The sequence below is a fragment of the Camarhynchus parvulus genome, chromosome 2, assembly GCF_901933205.1.
Source record: "Camarhynchus parvulus chromosome 2, STF_HiC, whole genome shotgun sequence".
Lineage (NCBI taxonomy): Eukaryota > Metazoa > Chordata > Aves > Passeriformes > Thraupidae > Camarhynchus > Camarhynchus parvulus.
In genome coordinates this window covers 62,879,568-62,906,168 of record NC_044572.1, presented here as the reverse complement: position 1 = coordinate 62,906,168, position 26,601 = coordinate 62,879,568, and the positions used below count along the sequence as shown (strand labels likewise).

The 26,601-nt window shown below is 41.5% G+C and overlaps 1 protein-coding gene across 1 annotated transcript in view; it reads right to left on the bottom strand.

The window, feature by feature from the left end:
* JARID2 (jumonji and AT-rich interaction domain containing 2) overlaps window positions 1–26,601 on the bottom strand; it is a 213,508-nt gene that overhangs the window by 103,874 nt on the left and 83,033 nt on the right. The window contains exon 2 of the mRNA XM_030966482.1: window positions 16,431–16,566. Within this exon, the coding sequence (XP_030822342.1) occupies window positions 16,431–16,566 (136 nt within the window). The remainder of the gene's footprint in view (window positions 1–16,430; window positions 16,567–26,601) is intronic.

Genomic DNA, 26,601 nt, shown 5'->3' with positions numbered 1-26,601 from the left:
CTCCTGCAATAATGCCAGGGATGCATCGGCACTGCCTGCAGCCAGATCTCAAATTCCCTGCCAGCCTGAGTGCTCACATGTCTGATCAGAGCCTTAACATAGACTTGACAACCAGGCCAGCATAAGGCCCTGTAACATCCCAGAAAGAGGGAGGGGAGAAAGCTGCCTGAGCAATTCTCAAACATTTCTTTTTAGCTGTTGGTTTCAAAGGCTTTTGTCTGTAACCCTAAATGTCATCCATGAGGCTCAGCACCTTGCTGCTAGTAGGGAAAGGGAGCTCTCTTCAGGGAAAAACCAGAGTTGCTTTTCTGGGCACAGAACTTTTCCCCTTGGTACCATCAACCCAGCATTTATTTCCTTTCCTTCACAGAAAGTATCTATAATGTACTGTAAAGCAACATGAAAGTTCAATCGCCTGGAAAGCTCCCAAAACTCAGCCTTTGATCTTTTAGGATGCCTTCCTCCTTGTCACTGGTTTCTCATCTAGCTTGCTAAATTGATTATAAAAATATATTATTTAAAACACTCGACATGGTTCTAACACATGAAACAGCAGTGTAGTCATAGAAATTTTTTTTTTACCATACAGTAAGTAAACCTATTTCATCCATATTTGCAAAACCAGGATACTGAAAAAAAAACCACCCCAATCAAAAAAATCCACCTATCTTACTGTAAAATCTGTTGCATATCTGTATTTCTCTCTTCTCAGGGGAAGGGAATTTTTTTTTTTTTTTCTTGTAGGGGCAGGCAAGTGAGTAGTATCATTTCCTCACTTTTTAAAATTAAAGGTCAGAGGAATACACTCCATGCTCGGGATGAAGAACTGCTCTGCTGTTGCACTCAGTTCCCTGTAATCTGTTTGCAGGGTTATTGTCAGAGGAGAGGAGGCTCGTGACAGTAAAACATTGAGACCAACTGCAGCAAACTGAAAAGCACAAGTGCAATAGAAAGCGTGCCACAAATGAACAAATTGTTCTGCTACAGGCTGGTATGTCAGGGACATTTCACCTCTATCTGAGCACTGAGCCCCTGCCTACAGTAGGGATTGCAGCCCATTCCTACACAATGCTAACAGCAGTGGCAGAGGTTGGCAGACATGTCTCGGATGCAACGTGGCCGCCTACCTGCTGGGAACGTGCAATGGAAAAGTACATGCCAGGAAATAAATCTGTAGCTGGAAGACACTTAGAGGAAATCCCTCCCTTCCCAGACCAGATCCAGCACTGCAGCAACTGGAAAGCAGGTGAGGGGATAAAGCAGGAGGATCCTGTGCTCAGCCATCAGCTGAGCTCCGAGGATCTCACTGCAGGAATGACGCACAGGCCAAAGTGAGCATGATGCCACGTTAAAGGCATCGGATAATGCCAGCTTCGGCCACCTGACACACTGCACATGGAGACTGTTTCTGTTTTAATTGGGGAGACAACATCTGATTCTTGCCAGCATTATCTCTGCAGATCTCTGAGGCATCGGCACAGGGAACATCAGTGCTGTAACAGCCTTTAAGGAAAGGCTCCTCACAAGCCAAGCAATTTCCATCTCTATTTCCAGCTCTTGAGACCAGCAGCTTAACCTTACTTTCACCTCCCTTTTGTGAGCTCTACAGGCAAACCACAGGGGGAAGAGATGAGAGCTGGGGTAGGGGGGCAGCCACTTGAAAACCTGATGCTGGAGAAAAGGCTTCTGAAATGTTAAGGAGACTTCCCGACAAACCAGCCCCCAGAGGAGTTAAATTCCACCACCATGAAACATTCTGCTGCTATTAAACAGCTTTTTTTGCTCATGTTTCAGGGCATCAGAAGAGGAAGTGAAACAGCATTAGCAGCTTCCTGACTTAATAGAAACCTTGGAACAGCCATCAACACACACTTATACAGTCAAGACTATACACTGATGTGCATTTAATGATTTTATCTTTCCAAATAAGCAAAGGAGATAAAGTACTATCTTGCAATTTTTTAAGAATACTGTTTCCTCCTCCCCAACCAAGAACCCATTACACAGAATGTTCCTTTCATGCATTGGTGTAATTGAAGGCTAACACCCATTAGCATATTTCTTGTTTTAAGTACAGCATCAGAGAAATAGGAGTGAGGGGGTGGGAGGTACATGCAATGCAACAGCATAGAAATATATGTTAAAGAGGTAGGTGAGCTTTCAAAATATACCCAAGAGGCTGTGAGTATGCTGAAGTTCACCACTGTATTACTACAATTTAAAAAAATCCTCTGATCTAGGGCCAAAAGTGTATTGTTGATAGTCAAAACACCGCCTAACTCTATTTCAATATGATGTGACAATACTGGAGGAGGAAAAAGACAAATGGAATCCCTCTGTACATTCACAGTACCCTGTGAATAAAAAGCTACAGAGACATAGTAAACTGAAACAGTTCAAACAAAGTCTTCCTAGAGTTAGAATGTTTTTCAAGCTGCAAGGACTACTAAATAGTGTTAGTGTTAAGCAAGCATTTAGCACTTAATGCGTTATGAGTGGTAAGACACACACACCCACCAGCGCCACCCCCCCAAAACCACGAAAAACCCCACTGAACAAAAAAGGCAGAAGAATTCTCCCTATTCCCACATAGGGCAATGCTATGGCAACATTCATCCTACAGTTGGAGAAGACAGGACATAAAGCCATGTGGTGGGATGAAGCAGAGAGATGGCATCAAGCACACCTGAGTATTGGAAATACCTTTTGAACAGAGAACGATGGACCAATCTAATGAGAAAGCAGTACTGACAGCCTTTGCTCCTGTGCATATTCAGGACATCCAGGTTAAAGCCTAAGTCCCATATAAAACTGTTTATTAGTAACACCAAACAGCTACACAGTAAGGGTGAGAACCAATGGGAAAAAAACCCAGTATTTTTAAACATACCATCTCCCACAAAACAAACAAACATAAAAACCATCCCGTTTAATCATAAAAAGGAAATGTACCACTAGATGCAAATGGAGAGTAGGATGCAAGAAGGATTGAAAGGCCAATTTATTTTTCTACTGCCATGTATAATCAGGAAAGGCTTTGGCAGAAGCAAGATTTATATAAGTGGACCATAAAATAATAGGTTGGACTTTCTACATTTAATTGCTTTTTGAAATGAAAATCTGCCTCAGAGATACTATAGAAAATACTTTCAAGCCTTAAGGAAAAAAAAATAAGAAGTCATTGGGGACATGAAGGCCTCATTGTTTTTCCCAAACTTTATATGTCAACACATACACACGCATTAAAAAAAAACCTTACCTCCCTTCTGAGACATTAAATCCACACAATGTTTCTTGGAGAGGGTAAAAAGAAAATGTAGGTCAAGATGTTGAGATAGGGATTGCTTCTGAAAGATGAAAGCATAAGAGGACTAAGCTTTCATTCCTTATGTTTCTTTGAGATTTCAAACAGAGTGTTATTTGATAATGGTTCCTTTCAGAAAATTGGAATTTAATATAGCTAATTATAAGTTAGAGAATTAATGTACAGTCAGTACTCCAACAGAGCTGGTATACCATGCCGATGCTTTTTACCAGCATGTCCTCAGTGCTTATTATAGATCTTTTCTCCAAATACTAAGCCCAATCTGTCCTCACATTAGGCTGGATGGCCCAGGAGTTGGGGTGGGGGAAAGGAAAAAAGAAATCTCCATGGCTGTAAGACTGAGCCTGCAGCAAGCAGACCGGAGTTGCCGGCACGGCATGGCACTGCATGGCACGGGAAAAGATCCTCAGACTTCAAAGGGAGCCCAGGAAATAAGAGGACAAAGACACAATAAAAACCACAAGTAGCTGTAGAGGAAATGTACACTGAGAAACAGCAAAACACCTTTTCCTCCTTCCAATTAAAAAGGAGGAAAAAGGTTGTCAACAAAAGATGAAGAGCTCAGATAAACAGAAAGTAAGTACTCCTAATTGTCCGGTATTAACATGTAAGTATCTGAAAATTATTTGTCCTACGGGTAATCATAAGCTAAAAATCCTGAGCTACATTTCACAGAGAGCAAGGGGTATAAATAGGAGTATCTCTCCCGACAGGCAGTGGCAGCAGACGCTGCCAGATTTGGACCAGGAACAGTTTCTCCGTGACTCTGAAGGAAGCCATGCATCAGTGTTTCAGAGACCTATGCAGGTTTTGGATGCTCTCTTTTTAGAGATGGCACAAGTGAATCCAGCAACATGTGCTGCACACAGCTGTTAGTAAGTCCAGCAAACTGGAAGTTAAACTTAAGTGTGGACTTAAATATCGATCGCACTATAGTGAATTTTGAGAGGCAAAATGTGGGAAACTCTTGCAATCCATGAGGTTCCAGTAGCTTTCCCTTTGTTCTTCACTGTAGCTTCTGACTAAGAGACCTTATTTCTCTAAGTTCTCAGATGAGCCCTGTGTTGAGGGGTCAATCAGAAGGGCCATACCCCAGTTTTTCCTCAAAACAGTACCTATAGTCAGTTGAGCTCCAAGGTCTGGAGTAGGCGTGGCAGGGGGCAGAGAGAAATGTGTGCACTTATGAAACAGAAGTTTCTTACACCTTAGCAAATTAATTCTGCTGAAGTCGTATTTTTATTTGGCATGTCCCCTCGTGGTTTTAGAGCAGGACCTCTGTAAGTAGTGCTACCCTCCAGATAATCTTCTGTGCTTAAAAAGCCACATCAGCACAAAATCTGCCCCTTATGGAGGGCATCTCCCCCCTCCTCATACTGCAGGAATTCACCAAATCCTGCTGAAATTGCCACTTCTACCCACTCCCAAACCTTGGGGCTGAGAACCTCCTCCTTTGAGCTGCAGAACAGAATTCAACTTTAGAGCAAACAGACACACCAACCAAAAGCTCAGGGAGATCCCTCCTATTGTCCTTAGTACTTTAGGGAACTGAGGACTTCTTGTGACAAGAGGACACCAAACCAGTACTTTTCCATTGCTTTCAATCTGAGCAAAGGGAAACAGACAGCATGGAAAACACCATCTCCTTCAGTCTATTCTCATTCCTGCTGCCTGAAGAACTACCTAGTCAACAAAGGTCAGGAGGGACATCAGCCACAAAAAAACCCTGAAAGTTGTTTTCCTAAAACCTTGTTAAGATTTCTGAACCCTTTGTCTGTTTCTGGCAGAATCTTTCCTGGAAGCAGGAAAGCACAGACTGAAAAGCTGACTCTTTATCACAAGAGTCTGTCCCTTTCCAAGTATCTCTGCAAATCCAGTTTTCATGAGACTATCCCCAGTGAGTCCAAAATTATTTTAAACAGAAAATAACTGAGCAGTTATAATTTTGATCCAGCCAGATGGCAATCCACCACCATCTCGATATCTAGTTATGCCAGAGAATCTGAAAGTCTGCAAAACTCTCCCCATAAACCCCAATATTCAAGTTTGCAGGAAGTTTTTAAACTCATTTTTCTAATCAGTCAACTATTTCTAAAAGGACTGCTTTCCAGGCTGTTAACGACAGAAGCCTAGATCCACAACAGAAAGAAAGGTGGTTTTCTGTGCTAAGCAATGCCTTAACCAACGGCCCATTTATTCTACTTTATGAGCAGAGCATTTGTATATAACCCTGTGTAATTCTGTGGATGTTAATCAACCTTCGGGACTTTGCATGCCAGTTTTATTGGAGCGCCTTCCATGCTGGCATAAAGAGGACTTTGTACCAAACAGTTTTCCTCTAGCCTAGCGGAGATCAGCATCAGTTTGCAGCTCAAAAACCTCTTTCTCACAAAGAACATTGACTCTTCAATTCTGGTCTCTTGTTAATGAGACTTTAAATATTCAAGGACAGCACCATACTGTTCCAAGGTAATCTATGAAAGAGTGCATTTAAATCTACAATTGCAAATGAGCTGTGTTTATCTACTTAGATAAGACAGCCTTGTTCATTTCAATTAGAGAAGGTCAGTTCCAGGCAAATGTAAACTGTCATTTGAAGTTCATCCCTGCAGGACAATGAGATGAGGTAACGCTTCTGGGACAGGTTTCCATCTAAATAAAACTTGACAACTAGTCCCTAACCACAGACCTCATTGTTGCACAAAAGGCCATCTTCAATTGATTTTGGGGAGGGGGGAGAAGAACAGCAAAAACCCATGTTTCAAGAAGATTTGGAATTCAGGCCACATTCTTGTAACTTCTATCCCTTATTCATGACTTCCACCTGAAGGTAATTGCTGCTGACCTCCTGAGATGCAAAGAGGCAGAACAACTACTCTAAAAAGCACCAGATTTTATTATCTTGGCAAAACAGACTTATTTGCTTACTGCCCCATCAAATAGGTTGTCACAATAAAGAGAATAGTTAGGTGTCTTCTCCTTGGAAGAGAAACAGCATGTTTGTAGACAGAGAGACCACAGGAACCAAGAGGAGGGGAGAGAAATTAAGTCCTGCATTCAGACTGTGTAACAGGAATATGCCTCTCCTCAGCCTCAGCCCACTCCTGTACCAAGCCTCAGGTTTGTGGTTCCATGCAATCTTATTGTTTCCTTCTGGCATATGGGGCCACAGACTCAGAGAGAGCCTGAGGCTCTGAAACAAGATCTCAACATCCCAGCAAGGGTGCAGGGGTCAGGAAAAAACAAGGGGATGAAATTCCTCTTCAGCCATGTCCATCCAATATACCTGTATGTGCATGTGGCAGTACAATTCAAAAGCCTTTTCTCAATGAGAAAATACATAGATATGAAAGGACACACTTCTATCATTGCACCCTCTTGCTAACATTTCCACCCTGAACAGAAAGAAATTTTCCACATTGTGAAGAAAGGAAAAAAAACGTACTCCTTCTGTGCCATTTTCATCACTTTTAAGCTTCTTTCAATCCATCCACATACACAGGAGGCGTAACTTTAAAAAACTGGGGCGCTAGCAGGGCATCTTTAAAAACAGTCGGTCATAGAACACTCTCACCTTTCACAGCACCAGAGACATCAACCACTGTCTGAGGGAGGTATTTTAGGGAGAACCTGCTTTTGAGACAATCTGTCTGGAAGAGAGCAAGTCAAGACGTGATTTAGCTCTAACATGTCTGCTTACACACATGCACACATACACAAAGACTAAGAAGAGGCTGAACCGAAATATTTTTGAGGTCAACCACTACTGAAGCTGAGTGAGGGATGAAGGAAGGAGGAGAAAAATGCAATTAAATTCTGGTGCGGTCTTTAGGCATTAGTCGGAATGGCTGGCTGAGGCTGCCAAACCTTTAGCAGGAAAAGTGGCTTATCTCCTGGCTTCCCAAATTGTATCAGAGGTCAGCTGATGAGGTTTCAGGAGTTTGCCAGCTCTATCCCTCTGTGGGATCTTTGGCAGATTGCTCCAGCTGGGCTCCTTCCAGCCCTTCCCTTTTTTCCATTTTAGCGTATAGCTTGAATAAAGAAAACAAGATGAAGGCTTTCAAAGATAACGCAGTCTTTCACAAACAGATGCAGAACAAAGCACAGGAAATTCTGAGCAAAGTAAAAAATGAATGTTGTCTGTTCAGGGCTTATCTGGAATGAGTTAGCCTCTTAGTGGACAGATCTGAAACATCACACAGTCCTGACTGTGATTGCAAGGCTCACTAACAGTCTCATAAGGGGAGAACACAGGATGGATAAGGGTGGAAATTCACCCGTCTTTAGCACTCAGAGGGGGAAATTCCTTCAGAGGTACCAGAAAAAACACTTATGAGTTAAGCTTGTCACTGTCACCCCTTGCTGCCCTAAGCCCAAGGCTTCCATACCTTTGATTTAACCAACAATGGCCAGTATTAAATTCATTTAAACTGAGGGAAACACAGGGCATCAAAGGCATGTTACTGAAAACATGTATTCAACTAATTCTGAATACAACATCACCTTAACTGCTTGTAATAAATCTGTGCTAGTCAGACACACACATACACACAAAGATTTAAAAATGCAGACACATTTATTACTATGAAAAGCAATCTGCTATGACTTAACAGTATATGTACCCAGCTATATTTATTTTTTAGAAGACATTCACCCACAAGCTCTGGAACGGATCTGCTATGTGATGAACCTCTCATCATCATCAGTTACTTAAAGAGAGTAGTTATTTCAGAATGGTTTCTTGCAGATTTTAAACCAAAAAGATTCAAATGAAACCAAACTGAAATGTGGAGGCATGCACTCAGAGCACAGACCAATCTCCCAAGCTGTTATGAGCCGTGAAACAAATGTGACTAATTTCTGAAGAGTTTCACTGCTCTAAAAAGGGGACTGATTTTCTTGCTTTTCACATTAGAAATTCTACATTCAGATGTGGATCAATGACACCTAAAATAACGTGACACCAATCTACTGGTGCTTTCAGTTTACTCCACATCACTACAAGGGTCCCTAAACACATTTTGATTGTCATCCCATACTCTCAACAAGCCAAGGCCTCTGAACACAGTAGGGCATTTGAGGTGAAGAGTATGGTACATTGGCAGCTGTGTCAGGCAACTTGCTGAATTGGCTACTGTGCCCATCAGCAGTTACAGAACCTCTTTTTCTTCTAAAACCACTGCACTGCCAGGGTTGACACAATGGGGCTTACAGCACACATGACACCTGCTCCAATTAAACATAGCCTAATGGCTTTAGAAATGTCCTGCTGGAGCAAATAGTTCTCAAACTATTTAAAACAGAAAGTAACTTCTAAAACGCCCCCACATCAAATACAAACTGCTGCGGAGGTTCTAGGATACAAGACAGTCCGTTGAAGGCTGAAAACATATTCTCTCTAATACTCTGAAAGCACTCAAGTGTAGTCTTGCACTAAAAGCTCAACGCTGCAGTGTAAAAATAATTAGCAACGGCCTTCTTCAAAGCCAAGCAGAGACAGTTCCAGAAAATACAGTTGCCTAGGATTGACAACAGGAAACTGCATTACACAGTCTGTGTGTATGTGTGAAACTTCTCTCTGCACTTACTTGTAATATTTATTTTATTTCCCAATACATTCCTATTTTCTTAATAAAATGGAGTATGCTATTTTAATGACAGATGCAGGGTTATGTCTTATTCTCATTTCCAAAACAGGCAAACTAGAATTGACAAAAGGTACAATTTTAGACAGAGTTGGTAATCCTGACAAAAAACCACAACCATTCTTTTGGTTGTAAATACCAGCCAAAAAGATGCCATGGTGCAAATTTAGATTTTAGAGTTGATAAAGAGAGAATGAAACAGTTTGTCTGTCCACACTCAAGGGTGCTCTCCAGACTACTGATACAGAAAACAAACCCAAGGCAGCAGCTACGCAAAATTACGCTGAGTCAAGGAAAACAAAATTGTTTTCTCTTTTGATGTTCAGGCCAAGTTTTGTCTCATGAAGAGTCAACGCAACAAATTTCACCACTATGTAAGTGGTGAGTTTGGCTTTTTTTTTATGGGTGGGGCTTTCCTGGCGCATTTATTTGTGGGGTTTTGGAGGAGTTAGAGATGGTTGACAGATTCATAGAATATCCTGAGTTAAAAGGGACCCAACAAGGATTATCAAGTCCAACTCTCAGCCCTGCACAGCACCATCCCCAAAAGTCCCATCATTGCTGGAAGCATTGTCCAAATGCTTCTTAAACTCTGTCAGGCTTGGTGCTATGATCACTTCCCTGGGAGCCTGTTCCAGTGCACAACCACCCTCTGGGTCAAAAACCCTTTTCAAATATTCAGCCTAAACCTTCCCTGACACATCTTCAGGCCCTTCCCTTGAATCCTGTCACTGGACACCAGAGGGAAGAGATCAGTGTCTGCTCCAGCTCTTCCCCTCACAAGGAAGTCACAGACTGCAATGAGCTCTCCCCTCAGTCTCCCCTTTTCCAGGCTGAGCGGACCAAGTGGCCTCAGCTGCTCCTCGTATGGCTTCCCCTCAAGGCCCTTCACCATCTTTGGAGTCTTCCTTTGGACTCTTTAGCAACTTTATATATTTCTTATATTGTGGTATCCAAAGCTGCACACAGGACTTGAGCTGAGGCTGCAGCAGTGCAGAGTGGGACAATCACTTCCCTACACCAGCTGGCAATGGGTTGGTTTTTGTTTTGTTTGTTTTCAAGAGAAACATAAACCTAACACCTACACTTGTGAAGCACTTTTCAATGAACTTTTAAGCTGAATCCTTTTTTTTGCTCATATTCCTGGCAACAGTTGTCCCTTCTAGCATCTGAGGTTGTGGTTAGACGAGATGACTGCGCCAATCCTAAGGCTGTGGTTAGACACGATGAATGTGCCAGATCAAGCAGCTTGCTACTATCAAAAGGGATGAGGAGTCTGATATCCTCTTCCTCCAACTTTCAGTCAAGGTACTCTGCTCCCCCATTTCCACCAAATGAGCACATGGTGCTCACCTAACCACTTAATGAGCACATGTAGTTTATTGAACTCGAAGGAAATTACTTCTTTTTTTTATTTTTTTTTTCTGGGCTAGTTTTCTGCCATGTTAGCACTCTGGACTGGCTGAACTGCATGCACAGAAAAATGGCAGAGCCACCAAAAGGCACGAGGTAAAAGGAGGGGGGCCAGACTCATCAGCTACTGCTGAACTCTTCCTCACCTTTCCTCAACTTATTTATTTTAGGCCTCCAATAATTCAGTCTGCTACAGATAATGCACACGCTTCTGCAGATCCCTCATTGCCATTTTCATTTTCTATTACCTATGATTAGCAATACACAAGGAGGCAAGATTATTTTTAGAATTTGTTTGCCTAGAAATGCACTTAGGAGGAACAGAAGCTTTTTTTATATGGTCATGAAATAAATTTTAAGAAAATCAAATATACAATTTCTCTGTTTCACAGGTTAAAGAAATATCCATCCCTGTTACATTTGAGAGGAAAAGGGATATGGGTGTCCTGTGAAAGAAAATTTTCTATCAGTCTTGTTAAACACTGAAATTTTATTAAGGCGGGAGCACAATTTGGATGGACGTAATCAAATTTGGTTGACATTACTGAGGGCATAATTTGGCCTGCAAATTTTTTATAAATGGTGATGATGGAAAAGGCAAAGAACCTGTGTCAGCCAATGAACAAGCAAGTCCCTGTCAGGCTCAAAATTAATTCTATTCTAGAAAACAAAAAAAGGAAAACAGACTTAGAAAATTTCAATGAAGCCCAACTCAAACATCCTGTTATTTATTTGTTAATCTTTAAATTCACTTGACAGCAAGCACCAAAGTGAAAGTGATGTTGAGTGCCATGACAAATTTGCTCAAATGCTTATTTTCTGAACCTTTTAGCTGAAAACATCTATATTTAATCACAGTTTTAAACTAGCCAAAAAGACTGTTTACTCTGAATGTAAAGGGAAAATACTGCAAAGTTGAAAGAGGTATTTCTGTTTCTGTAAATGCATTTTTTTAATCCACTTACAGACAAGGGTCCTTGGCACAGTTACAATCTTCTATTAAGCTTAGGAGACAGGCAGACATTACCCACTGTCAACAAATGCAATCTCGCACCACAATGGAGTGAAAAGCTCCCTAGACAAATGTTAGCATAAAACCTTCTTGCAGTACTTAATTGCAGCCTTCAGAAATAAGAGAGATGAAGTTATCAGTATATCTGAACCATCACAGTGAATGAAGAGAGCTTTTTTCTTGTTCAAAATTGAAGGCTGAGTTGAGACACAGCCAGGGAAGGAGACCCACACTGCTCTGGGCACACAGAGGCGCAGCTGAAACAACAGCACTTCCCCCTAAGGGCTGCTGTGTTTTCATCTGCAGGAGTCAGAAGAGAAGAGATGTGGTCTAAGGGAAGGCATGGTTGCCCAGCTGGCAGCTGCTGCCATCCTCTCTTAGTTAGCTTTTGGCAGATAATACATGGCACTGAGCTGGAGCACCCAGCTTAGTGGTGTTTAGGCATTTCTACCACATCTGTTGTGATTTTTATGCCATGCCTGGAGTACCATCTACACAGCCAAAGAAAAGAAGTTTCACCAACAAGCTGAAGTCAGATAAGGACAGTCCCATGCCACCCTATCACTGGGCACCTTCCTTTCAACATAGCTCACTGGAGACCATGGACAGAAATCCCCATGCAGTGAGAAGAAAACACTTGAAAATGCACGCATCAATGACAAAAAGAGCTATTTTCAGAATGCACTGCTGCCTGCCCCAGCTGGCTTGAACAACCAGTGTGGAAGCCAAGGGATGGGAAGAACCCAAGAGTCAGAGGCTTGTGCTGCCACTGGGTCTGGCACCACAGTCCCACTAAGAACTATCTCAGAGACTGCTGCCTCTCAGTGTGGAGATGGGGGAAAAAAACCTCTCCAACAAAAGTCACGTGAACTTTCATGTGGAAATAGCTGAGGGGAGAAGCAGACCACTACAAAGTGGTGCAGTCTCCCATCCCTGGAGATGTTAAAGAAACAACTGGACGTAGTACTTACTCCTGTAGTCTAGTTGACAAGGTAGTGATCAGACAAAGGCTGGAAGTCTTTTCCAACCAAGATGATTCTGTGATGGGAGAAAGGGGCACCAGAGACTTTACGGTCCAACCACGACCTCCATGCATGCGCTGACATGGTTCCCCCTCCATTTAAAGTACACACACAAAATAAGTAAGTTCCTTTAACAATCTTAAATGTAAGGTGAAATTTCTCAGAATAGAAAAATTACAATTTTTTACTCATCCCTTTATTTACTTAATGAAGAAGACTTCAACTTCTGCTTTGAACCAAAGCATTCCCTCACATACATTTGATTTCCTAAACAGATTATGCCTTCTGTGAGCTTAACCTAGATGACATGTTTGGAAACTGCCATGACACCTTTCTAGGACAAAGTATAGCTGGTGAAAACGAACTATCTGCTTGAATAATTCTAACGTCTGGTTTGTCATCTCTGTAGATTAACTAACCATCTTAAACAAATAAGGAAACTTTGTCACTTTTTCCATTCAAGAAGCACACTTCTGCATCACAGATTTCTTTACTGCAAGTCTTGAAAAACAGAACTTAAAGTCTTAGGTCATAAAAGTTTGTTTTATGATATAGTCTTTTGAGGGTACTGGATTTACTCTCATCAACAGAATGCAAGCCATTATTACATCTTTCATTGCCTTTTTTATAGCCCTATCTCACATTTTAAGCTGCACAAGAAGAAAACAATTTCCCAAAGGATTTAGTTCTCCTTTTAGATGAGGATCTCTGAAAATTGGTATCACTATTCCGAACACCAATCCCTATTCTTAAAATCCTAACGCAAATGACAAGCAGCAGTAATCAAAATCACTAAAGAAATCCCACTGGGTTTTTCCATCGCATGACCTTGTTTCCATAATCAGAGTTCCAGCATCCCTTTTAGGGCTGCGGAGAGTTTCATGACAAGCAGCACAAGCACCTCCTTCAAATTTTATATTCCCAAGGGCTGAAGAGGAACATGTAGGAAACAAAGGCATGCTGTATGGTGTTGATCTATACTCTGCAAATATCCAGAGTCAACATAAACACACATGCAATATAACCACTGATATGACAACCAAAATATACCCACTCACCTTTCTCTTTAATCAGAACCACTTAAGTAACAGGGTTTCAGACACAAACTGAAAATGGTAGGCTTATTTTCAGGATAACAAGTAGATTTACTAGTGAGACAGAGACAGCTAAGGTATTTTTATACATAAAATTGCCAGAAGTAATTTCAATTTTTATTTATTTTAAAGTTAATTTTTATTATTCAGAGGCACAGAAGTTAAATGTCTCTGTGCCACCACCAGCACATCAGAGCTTGCAGAAACTTTAATACAGAAAAGACTTCTGTTAATAGGTTCATCTTCCACATTTAAAATTAATTTGCTTTTCACACTATCAGTCAAAGAGGCACCATGATTCCAGCTACCAAATCATTAATGATACTACTGAACTCCCCAGATGAAATATGATTGACAATCATTTTCATACAGGTTTAGCTGCATCTTCCCAAACACTGGCAAAGGAACTTTTGTAGCATGTTGATCAAACTTCAGCTGCTCCAAATACATAAAAACTGTTTAAAGACACAAGTTGTATGGAGCTAGGGTACCTTTTAACTTCTTCTACTGCTTCAAATAAATACTTTCTACCAAAACAAAGTACAGATTGCAAGTCTATGAACAAGTAAATGCAAGGAATGGCAGTTCTAAAACTAGACCAGAGAAAGTCTCTCTGCATTACAGACGGTGGCACAAAGATGAAATCCTGCTACCCAGCTGTTTGCAGTCCCCTCAGCTACTAGAAGCACACAAGACCAATCCATATTTGTGCACAGAGCAGGGAATTCAGACAGCCTGAATCCCCCTCACACCCTTCCTTTCCACTTTTGAAAATGGTTACATTTGCCAGGTACTGAAAGGTGACCTAGTCAATTTTCAACAGTCAAATAAATTAATAAAAAATGGGTCACTCACATAAAACTATATTTAACCACATGCTACCCTTTGGAGCAACAAGCAAAAAACAATAAATGTGGCCTGAAAGGTGAACGAAGGACACATACAAGGAAACATTTTTTCTTCACAACAGTATGAAATCTTAGATCTGGGACTCATCCTTAAAAGACTACACATTTCCCTGAATTCAAAATAGCTCAGTAATTTCTCACCATAACCTGCTTTTTTCCCAGTCCACAGAGACCCACGGATTTGAAAATATATGGTTACATTTTTTTTATGTAATGAACAAATTGCATTTTCAAATTGATTTTCTTGATGTCACAGCACAGTATCAATCTTCCTCCCTTTTGCTCATTTTTCCCTGCATAATGAAACATTCTTCTAAATATCAATGGCTAAAAAAAAATGGTTTTGGACAGAGATATTGAAACAGAGCAATACCAAGACAGGACTTTTAAAAAATCATTCAGTAAACAGAAAGCAACATGGAATTTCATTCTGGCTCAGATAAAAAACCCCCAACCCTCAAATAACTGGTCATCTATTTCTGTGAAGGAGAAAAGCTCTGAAGATGTGAGCTGTGCTGGTGCCAGGGGAAGCCAGTGGCATACTCCATGCCTGATACCTGCATTGACACAGCATTCCCAGCCAACTCACTTTTTATCTAAGCTGCCTTTGGAGAAACTAGACACCATGAAAACCTCAGTCATCCTGTAACCTGGCACATTATCAAAGCCTCCTAACACACAATTACTGTGCTTCATGCCTTTGGACTTTTTTCCTTTGACTAAACAAAACCCCCCACAATGGAATAAGAAACTTTCCAAGAGAAATTATGTTTGACAGAAGATCAATGATGCAGAGGTGTTGGAAGGAAAAAAGCCAGTGCTGTTTTGTGTACACCTCCAAGCTTATAAATGGCTTGCTCTTAAACCTAGATGCCCCTTCCCCTCACATCAGCATTTGATACTATTACTGGGAAGTCTGAGGTCTTCTTTAATCACATTAAGGAGTTTGCAATTTTCTTACGCAATACAGTGACTTTATCATGCTGCCTGTAGTTATCCAGCCATTCCCCTAGTTTTTTGCCTTGTCTGCAGTAACACTCAGTGGAATCTGACTCACCATGTCAACAACACAAGCTACATATAAATATGAATAACCTAGGAAGCAAGCACCCAGCTGCTGCTTTAATGCATTAGCACATGTATAGTTATGCACATGCCTAAAAGGAACTGCCATAAACCTCCATAAAGAAACAAATAAGCTCTTGTGAGTGAAAACTGAAAGCCTGCCCAGAAATCTGAATCCTGCTAGTCATCACTTTCAAGGCTCAAGCTAGCATGACAAAGCCTTTTCAAGTAAGGGTCTAAGTGAATCTGAAAGAGACACACTTTATATTCACCTCTCAGGATACCACAGATTTTTAAAGCAAGCTTTAACGGAACGGGAAGCCACAGATCATAACTGACTAGAGCATTAAAGAAATAAAATTCAATTCTTTCAAGCTCCTGTCATCTAAGCTTGTCTGCATCTCCTTTTAATACCTTTAAACAACTGCTCTGTGAGCTACTAAACTAGGGGAGTCCAATGTCACACTGCTTGTGTCCTCTCAGCCCTTTAACTCTATATGTAGATCCTGTGCTACTTCACCTGTGGACTTGGATACTCCAGAGATAGATGCTGGCAAGGCAGTTTCTTGCATCGAAGTGACAGTATGTAAATTCTGTCCAAGTGTACTTCTCCAAGGCAACTGAAGCCAATCACCTTTAAATGGTTACCTTCCCTGCTGACATACTCAGCACATCAGGAAGCAGACTGACTAGAAGGGCTCCTGTTCTCTGGACTAGCAGCCTGTCCCTGTCCTCCCACCTGCCCTCCACCCTTATCCCCAAGTAAATCAGCCAGAAACCAAAACATACAGATTCTTCAACCCGGGCATGTCAAGCATTCCAGAAACAAGTTCCTCTGTGCAGATCCAAAGGGCACAGTGTATATGCCAGCTGGTACACTGGTCTGCTTCCCTGCTAGAGCATGGAAGAAGGACTGAGTCCTTCCAGCAGTACCACAGAGGTGTCTCACCGTTCACTGCCTTGAGGCTCCCGCTAATGCCATCGCTGTGCTGCCGCTTCTGTGCATTCTTGAACTCCTTCAGTGATAAATAAAGGACCTTCCGCACCACCCTCTCCTCTGACCAGGGAATCCCATCACTGTCATCCTAAAGGAGATGGAAACAGAAAGAAGACATTAATTGCATGCACCTGAAACAAAACAAAAATTCAAACAAAACCAAATAAACCCCCAAAGCCTAAAGCTACAGAGATTATTTTTAATTCAGTGAAAGAGGGAAAAAAAAAAAAAAAAAACTGAAGAAGAATGCTATGTAAGAATATGCAACCTGATCAGCTCTAACAGAGAACAGAAATGTAAGTATTATCAAATCAGAGCATTAGTCCCATCCCTCTAATCCTTTATTCTGCAAACAGCAGTAGGCATGTACCAGGTGTTAGGCAGGAGGTAAAACTTAATTGTTAAAATCCTTATAATGAATCCCTCATGGAGAAATTTATCACAGGCAGGAAGTGTTCTCCCAGGTAATTAGGACGAGGGGAAAAAAACCCCAACAAAACACTAAAATGAATGTTGCAGAAATTGAAGAGGCAAGTTTGGTGAACCAACTTCTCTTGCTGCCATTTTGGCCTTCGTTTGTGTCTCTTGGCTCAGGTTATTTTTCTTTCTGGTTTTGTGTTTTGCATTAATTGCAGTGTTATAATGAAGTTGTATATTGATAACAATGAAGCTATTCTGAATTTATCTCACCATAAAGCCAAGTGGAATTTGGCTCATGGGACATATGTTTTCTACTTTATTTTTAGGAGACAAATGCTAATTTATCAAAAGGAATACTAGTCTACATCAAATTTAGTACTCACTTGAGTTAAAACATTAACTCCCTGGAAAAGTATTTCCCCAAAGCCTTTAGCATTCAAATAAATTAAGTCAGCAAATTGATATAAAGACGTAAGTGACATAGGTAAGTCGCCATATTTTCATAAGCCCCGTAATTGTCTTGGGGTCTTTGGAAATCTCTGGTTGAGCATTCTTGCCCTTTTCCTCAGGGGCTACATCATTGCTAAAGCAAAAGATTAACATTTCTCGGCAGACCTTAAGTGGTAAGTGTACCACAGTGTACTGTCACTGTCACCTCACACTGAAAACTCCACAAGCCCCATCAGCAATCCCCACCAGGAGGCAGGAGAGCTTAAGACCATCCATGTGCCAAAGAAAAGACAGGCACTGCCAACTTCCAAAAACATACACATAATTTAGGGTGACCAGAGATAGCTTTTTCTTTGCTCCTCTAGTGACATATTGGAATTCAGCTGCTGAATTGTGATCAAAAATATTTCCACCCCTCACCCTTCCCACCAAAAAAATTCTAGGACAAATTAGTTGGCAGGGGTTAAAAAACAAAATAAAAAAAAAACCCCAACAACAAAAAAAGCAACACAATGAGTGCAGTGAAAGCAGCCAGCATTTTGGCAGCAGGATGTGCATTTCGCACCAGGGACAAGCTACTACGCTTTGAAGAAGGCTGAGCTATGCCCAGAGAGTTTTAGAGTACAGGCAGCTCTGGGCCAAGAAATCAAACTTTGTAACCCAACACCCACAGCAACCAAAAAAAGACAAAAAAATCTCTCGGCAAGCATTTTAAAAGGAGTAGTACATCCAGTTATTTTGTCAACAAAGGTTTACACAAACAACTCTGGCTTACCATTTTGCTGCCAACACAGCTTCAGCCCTAACCAGAAGCAACACTAAACAGAGAGGGCTGCAGCCCAACTTTAACCAAGCTTGCCCAAGGATGCCCTCATTTACATTCCCACCAACAAAGGCCCAATGGGACATCATGCATTTCTGTTTCATGGGAACTACCTAAGGCCTTGAGGGAGTCAGGCTCAGTTAGGAAACAGTTACAGAAACCTCCAGCCCCTGTCCATGTTATGGACACAGGCCTGTGAACACCACTCCCTCCACTGGCATTTGTACTGGAAGCTGCACAAAAACATCCATCAGTTCCTGACCTCACTAGACCCTTTTACCCTGGTAAAAATCCAGAAAAACTAAAAAAAACCCCAAAACCAAAACCAAACCAAACCAACCAACCAAACAAACAAAAAAAAAAAAACCCCTAAAAAAATTAAAAAGAAAAAAAAACTCAAAAGAAAGTAAATCCACTCTGTCACATCTCACTGCAAGGAGCACATGGCAGCGTTCACTGCTTCAACAGCGACAGGGTGAAACCTGCTGATGGAACTGGTCTTTAAATTGGCATCTGCTGAGCACAGGACCTCTGCCCTTGCACCAGATGGCTGCAGTCCCTCCTGTGGAAGGGAAGGCACTCACTACTGCACACCAGCGGCCTCTGGTCTAGGCCACCCTCCTGCGAACCGCCCGGAGTCATCTCCCTCTCCCCAGGCAATGTGTTGGGTCTCCCTAGGCAATATGTTGGATGCAAAAGGATACCCAATCTTCTGGCAGCCAAGGTGTATCCCGCTGCCAGCAACATGCAGGACACAGTCCCACCAGCTTGCGGGCTGTCTGGAAATTACGCCACCAGCCAAGAGATGGGGCCCAGAAGGTGGGGACTAAGACCTTAGCACCCACTGAAGCAATTTCACACCACACTCAATTCCTGGAGCTGTAAAACTCCAGGTGAACCGTAGTGGCTTCATCTGCCCCATGAGGCAGCAGTGCTGCCTCTAGAAATGCACATGGAGAGTCTCTCCCCACCAGCCCAGTTGTGTCCCGGCTGCAGCCCCTGACCTATGTGCACTGCTCTGCTGTGGGCTTCCCCTGCACACACCACCCAGCTTGAAAAAATGTCCTCAAGTTCTCCAACACCATGTGCTATCCAAGGTCAGCAGAATAAGGGGCTAAGCTGCTGCCAACACCTGTATTCACATGGCTCCATACTGCAGGAGCAATAAAAAGGTTTCACAATCGCCAAGTGCATCTTCCCTGGAGCCTATGGCACAAAAACAGCCGAATGCTGAGAGAAGCTGACTCAGAGCCCAGCTGAGCCACAGCTCCAGCTCCTGACACATTTAACCATAATTACATGGGTCACATCGCCTCTGCCTCGTCACGCCAGTGGAGGGAAAGCTGTTGTGTGCTTGTGCGCCCGCACTGCACTCACACCACCACCAACTGCAAGAGTTATCTCACTTTAGCAAAACATACACACCCCCAAAACTGTTTAGAAATATGGTCAAGTGAAAGGCTTGAGGAATTTAATCTATGTAACTTCTCAACACTACCCCGCCACCCCCAATCCAAGCTCAAAGGGACTGACTCAATTGCTGCCTTTAAATATTTCCACAGGGAGTAGGGATTTGTTAATAGACGGCTCTCAAGGCTGGCAGAGAGGGGTATAACATCGTCCAACAGCTGGAACTCGATTCAGAAAAATGTAAGACAGAATTAAAGAACAATTTCTGCAACTGTGCAAGTAATTAGCCATTGAAACGACTTATGGGGAACTAATGGATTGTCCATTATTGACTCAGACCCAAAAAAGGACTGAATAACATCTTAAACTGCAGGTTCATCACCACAAGCCCACAACCTTCACTGCAGGTTAGCTGAGATGATTTCTGCCTCCCAATATGACAATAAGATTATCTTATAAACTCAGAATAAAACTAACGGATGTAAACAACCAGGGAGACCCTGGGGCAGAATTAAGAAACACAACTGCATAATTTCCTTTAAATTAGAATTTAAAATGAAAAAAAAAAAATCATGCCACCCCTCTTGGTTATGCCTTTCCAGGGAACCACACACTGTACATTTATGTCTGAACTTCAGCGACCATAACAGATGTTTAATAATACATAACAATAATTATATATATATATATATATATATACACACATCAATACATAATGTGTATATATCTGTAAAGAAATCAAAATGATCAAAGTGCAGCACCTTTAGCTTTCACCATTCACCTATACCTTAGGTGCTTGTTTCCCTGCAGTCCGGCTGCCTGGTGTGCACGTCACCTGCACACAGCCTTCCTAAATTCCTAAAATTCCAAAATTATATTCAGATGTTAATTTTTAAAAAGCAGAAGCAAGAGGCAGGCTTAACACCACCTCCTGGGCAGGTGAAACATCATCCTGAAATCATGAGAGCTGCTGAGCTCCTTGGGCAGCAGCATGACAAACTTCATTCATTGCAGATACAGCATTCTTCAGCCTGGCGCAGCCTTGCCTTAAGCAAACAGAAGTCATAGTTCATAGGGTAAAACAAAGCTGGAACAAGGGAGAAAGCATGCAGCACTCTATGTTATTTGCCTTAATTTTTATGTAAATACTTTTACAGCAGTGATTGTTTTTTTTGAAAAGTCAGGACTTAGTAAGGTACAAAGATACTTATAAGCACGTGTGTGTTATGACTCAGTGAGGCTGGCATCCTTCCAGCTCTCTCTTTGGGTCTTTCCCAAGCACGCATCTCCTGACCTCATTCTTCATGCCAGGTTGCAAAAAAGCAAAACAACAAAAACACAAGCTCCCTCTTTTTTCTTTTTCCAGCACTGCATCCAACACTTGGTTAAAATCACTGTGGCACCCAATGCCCTAAATGAATATGCTTTCATGGTTCAACAGCCCTCAGAGAGTCTTTACTGCAGATGTAAGAAGGTCATTTTGAAGCAACAGGAAAAATAAACCACAAGTTTCTACCCTTTCCTCAAGGATATTTTTGAAGGAGAACTATTTCAAAGGGTGGTTTTTACTGCATTTATAGCAACGTTAAAAAAATATGCCTTTTGCATGAAAAACAGACAACACATTTTCATAGATCATACAAATTACTTTTCAGCCAAAGGACTGAGATGGAAATGTTTGTTTACTGGATTACGACTTACAACAGACTTTTGCCTTTTGGTTGTATATTATCAATGGAAAACAGTAATACCTGTTTTTCTCTAAAAGTCAGACCAAAAAGGAATTGGTGGAAAACCCAGATTCACCTTCAGAGGCTGACACAGATCCTTCCATGCAGTCTTGGGTGAGTTACTGCTGCTAACTGTGATTAGCACTTACTAACAATTACCTCACTCATTTCCAAAGCCTGATTTCTTGGTATGTGCATGGCACAGAGCAAACCCCATGAGGAAGTACCAACTCTTACTGCTGTATGAACGCATGTACTTCCCCTGCTGCTGTGTGAGCAGAGGTCTCCATGGCATCACAAAGTTCCATCAGCGCCCCAAGTGCACACTGCAGAGGGAAACCCCACTGCTGGGCCGTGGGTGTAACCTCCCTCTCTGAAAACCTGCAGGACCCAGAGGGCTGCTCCAGCACCAGACAGCGTAAGCTCTTCTCGGCACAAACTCCTAGCAATAGTTTGAACTTCCAGGGTAACAATTTGAAACCAGACTGTAATATATTCAACTGAAGCTCCATAAATAAAGATTTTTGGCTCCTTCTGGCAGTTATCACACTGCTTGGACTTCTTACAGCCAAGCAGAGCATGGTGCAAACTAGTTATACTCATATATAACCACAATAATATCCTTGTAGTCTTTCGCTTACTATCAAGGTCCCTCCACTCCTTTCTCTCAGAATAAAGTTCACACTTATTTAATATTTAACCTTTTAATCAAGTTTAACTATCCAGAGAGGATGTAGCAGCTTCTCATTTAAAACAAACTGCTTATATTCAGTGAGAAAAAATAAAACCTCATGAATGGCTTAAGCTGATGAAGATTGATACAGCTTGGAGACTTTATAGTGGAGTGACTCATGCCTTCTGGAAAATGTAATCTGTTCTGTCTAGTTTAGGAAAATAGGTCATGTTTTAAAAATGTGCTAACTAACATGAAGAAAGGGGAAATTTCCTTTATTAATGGCTCTGTTTTAGCATTTAAGTTTATCTGGTAATTATAGCTACTTTTTCCCCCTCGTACTTCCAGAAAACTTCCCCAAAGAACTCACGTTACATTACAGCTCCCGACTTGAAAAACCAATGTTATCATGGCAAAGAAAAAGTGGAAGAAAACAAAAATCTCTCTCCTTTCTGCCTTAGCACTTCTACAGCTTTCATCCCCTGCAATCTCCTATTGGTCTGCACTCTTTCACTGCCTTGTGCTGCACCAGGGACTGCATTTCCTTCCTTCAGATGAATTCTGAAGAGCAGCACGGGAGAGAAACACTCTGGTTTTTGGGTCACTAAAGGCCTTGGGCACTTTTAAGCCCAGTGAGCTTCAACCTGCTCTTGCAAAAATACATTATGGTAGAAGAGTTACAGTCAAAATCTCCAAATACAAGTCATTCCCTGAACTGAGACATAAAAATAGTTCCTAAATTTATCTTAAGCCTAATAATGAAATAATTAAGAACAGTTGCTTTGTGTGTTAATTGTTTCTTTTACATAAACTTAAGAGGCCTTGATGATGTTTCTGCACCTCTAGAAAACTATTACTCAGTATGAAACTAGTGAAAGCTTAGGCCAGATTAGGAATCTAAACAATCATTTTGCTCCCAAAAACATCTGAACTTTGGGACCTGATTGAACTGAGGGTGGCAGTGTGCTGGTACAAAGAGGTATGGAGGTGTAAGCTAATTATTCAGACTGAGGGAATGGTTTTGATAACCAGCTTAATTCACCTGGCACCACAATGGAAGCACCTGCTCCAAACCCAATACCAGCATTAGCCTTTAAGCGCCTATTTGACCAGTTTGATCAGAAGAGTGAAAATCTCGCCCCAAGACAAGAAAAATTACTGTCTTCATCCAGAACAGCTTGCTTATTCTCAACCACATGACTAAATGGTGACTACTGCTGGGGCAGAGAAAAAAGTGTAACTGTCCCTTTGCACAGCAACTCACACGTGGAGAGATGCAAGCCTACCATGGCACTGAAACATGACAATCATGATAAGGGAGGGAAACACAGATGGTATTCAGGAAATGAAAGCAAGTTTGTTGTAATGTCACTACTGTGAGCCCTAAATATCTCACTGTGTTCTAATGAACCTTACCCACTTTTTAAAAAATGGATTATGTACTTTATAGAGAAGTGAAAGGAAAATATAAAGGAGTGGCAGGGCATCTGTTACATGGTCAGGGCCTGCAATGATTCAGGTAGGTCACAGCCTGACAAGGCACAATTTTCTGTCCGACCATCATTTGTGGACAATTTATGCCTAAGCAAAAGCTCTGACTTGATAAATACGTTCTTACCTGATGCTCTCTTCAAATGAAGGAAACACCTGCTAAAACATACACTGAATGATCTTTGAAAAGGTATGCTGTATACAAATACATCCCTCCCAGGCAGAAACCAAAATAATTTACGCATAATTTCCTGCGTTGGTGAACTGGTCTAAATCTTTCTTAAAAGAAAAACAAACAAACCAACCTGATGGGTGATGTTTACACCACACATCTCCACTTCTCTGAAACACCACGAAATAATGTATATTTATCTTTGATTACATAGTACAAAAAAAATACAGCTGAAATTGGATTAGAAACTTCTGCTGAAAAACAATTTATTGCATAACACAACTCTTGACAGCCTGGGTTTCTGGCCACCAACTGAGCCTTTATAAAAATCTGCTGGGCAGCTGCCAAATCAGCTCTTTCAGTCTTGGCATGTCTGACATCTGAGACAGTAGTCAAGGCAGCCACATGTCCTGTGCCATCCACAGCCCCGCACTTTTACAGTGAAATGGTACCGTCAAAGAACAGGGAAGTATGAGCCATTAAACACACAAAGGTAAAAAAATCTCTTGCAGCTGCAGATCTGACAACTCTGATCATGCTGCAGAGGACCAAGAGCCACAACAGGATTTCTTCTTTTTCACGATCTGGTATTAATTTGAACATAAAAGTAGCTTAAGAAGAGGGGGGGAAAGAGAAGCAAGAAAGGTAGCCAGTTCCAAAAAAATGTCTACACACCTAGCTGAAAATCACTGCCATTTATAAATTTCACATTCCAAATATTTTTACTCTGTCTCCAGTCCTAATTAAAACTCTCCACCAAGTACACTTCAGATAGACACATAAAACCCTGCATGCAAAGAGTATTCAGAGCTCAAGATAATTAAATTCAAATATATTCTTTCTAATTAATTTCATTTTGATTCAGTTAGTATTTTATAAAGGTGTTTGAGCTCTAGAATGCAGTCATATGAATACAGTCCAATAAAAAGCATTTTCTGCAGTTTAAATGTCTACTAATAAGACCTACAGATGTCTATGGCTAATCCAATCCTGCTGCATATTGCTAATTGTATTAAGACTTTCTTCCACCCTCAACCAGAAAGTATTTTTCAAGTTGAGGATCAGGCTAACCACTTTTGCATGCCAAAATAGTGTATAAGTAGTAGGGAAGAGAAAAAGATAAAACTGGCGTGTTATAAATTTGCCTTCAGTATGTAGATGGGAATTTAAAGAGATATAATTTTTTGGTGTCTCACAGCATCTAAAAGGTTGGTCGGTGGTATCAACATTTTAGGGAAGCTGAAGAACTGTTGATGTGTTTAGCATCTATGCTCACACATACAACAGGAAGTCAGTATTTATACAATTTTTTTCATAGGACTATGTTACCTGGATGCTGAAACCTTGTCTATGACACAGGAAAAAAACCATATATATATATATATATATATATATATATATATATATATACATATATATGATACATACATATTGTCAGCAAAAATGCCCATCTGTGAATACAGACCTCAGACTGCTCCCTCAGTGAAATAAGTGCACCAGCCCAAAGCCTATGTAGTTTAGATACACTATTTCTAATATAACTGTGCCCACTAGGAACTTCATGCCTTATAGGCTTGAGGCTGCAAGTGAAGAACCCCAGGAAGGACACCATATCCCTGCTGGATGACCCTGTACTTCTCGGGTCGGCTGTCTGTGCTCTGCCCCGAGATGTGCTGGGTGGTCCTGAGGTGGCCCCACGCTCTGAAAAATGAGACTGGACTCCTTGATGTTCGGTCTTCGGGTTGTTTATTATCTCTTATCTGCAAAGTTTTCTCTCTGCCCAGCTGAGATCCTCTCAGCACAGCAGCCAGGAGCACTCTCTGCCGCCCCTGAGGCGGTGTCATCTTTTATACTACAAACTACGTATATCATAGTTACTTTTATTTCCCAATGCCTATCACCTGTGTTAGACAGTGCACTTTTATTCTAAACCAATCCCCAAGTGCCAACATCACAGCAGAAAATGGAGAACAAGAAGAAGAAAGAAGGATGAGACACACCCAAATCCCTCCATCTTGTCCCCATAACCCCTATACCAAAAATCCCAAAATCTATATTTCCACCCTGTGAACACCCTGTAATTACACCATTCAAACCCGTGTGACTTTCAAATCCCCATACCAAGTTGGCAATTCGCTAGAAGGATCAAAATCAAGCCACCAGGTGTCCCGGGCACCATGCCAGGATCTCCGATGCCCCCGGAGGGGTCTTTGGCAACTCTGGACATCCAGAGTTCCCACATGTGCTGAGTTCCCACATGTACTCACACTCTTTTAAACCTTTCCAGTATGAATGGGTTTCACTGGTTTAAAACAACCAAAGAGGAAATTCTGGCTCACCTGACTCACTCGGAAGGCATTGTAACAGCTCATGCCTACACGAGTAGCTCCACCACCAAAGCCCTAAAGAGGACCATGGCCAGCAGTGAAGAGCGCGGCATTGCCAAAGCTGGGCTGTGGCAAACTCCACCCACCAAGTAACTTGCACTGTGATGGACTTGCAAGTTTGCATAAATGTGACCCAAAGCAGGTCTGAGTGATGCAAGGAATCTCTTGTCTTAGCTTGGAAATGTCTAACTTGATTTCTTCCCTTTTAATGTCAGTCTACAGGATGTCTGTATTTCAGGCAATCATCAGGTTTAAAAATAGATTTAAAGGAAAAAAACCCAAAAAGTAGTCAATCTTTTAACCCAGGGAGGGGTAATGACAGTCAAATATGCTGAACCTACTGCTGGGAAGCCTCACGATACTGGTGCCTGAATCAAATTTACTGAGTCTGATGGGGAACCAAATCAGTTGAATTGACACAGTCTCCTGGAATGGACACACTGATATTGCACTAGAAGTGCGACATGTTTGTTTATAGGTAAAAGTTAAGTTAAATTAGGGTATAGTTCAATTATATTGTATTAATTATGCTATATTAATTGTATTGGGGGGGGTTATTAGAATGTG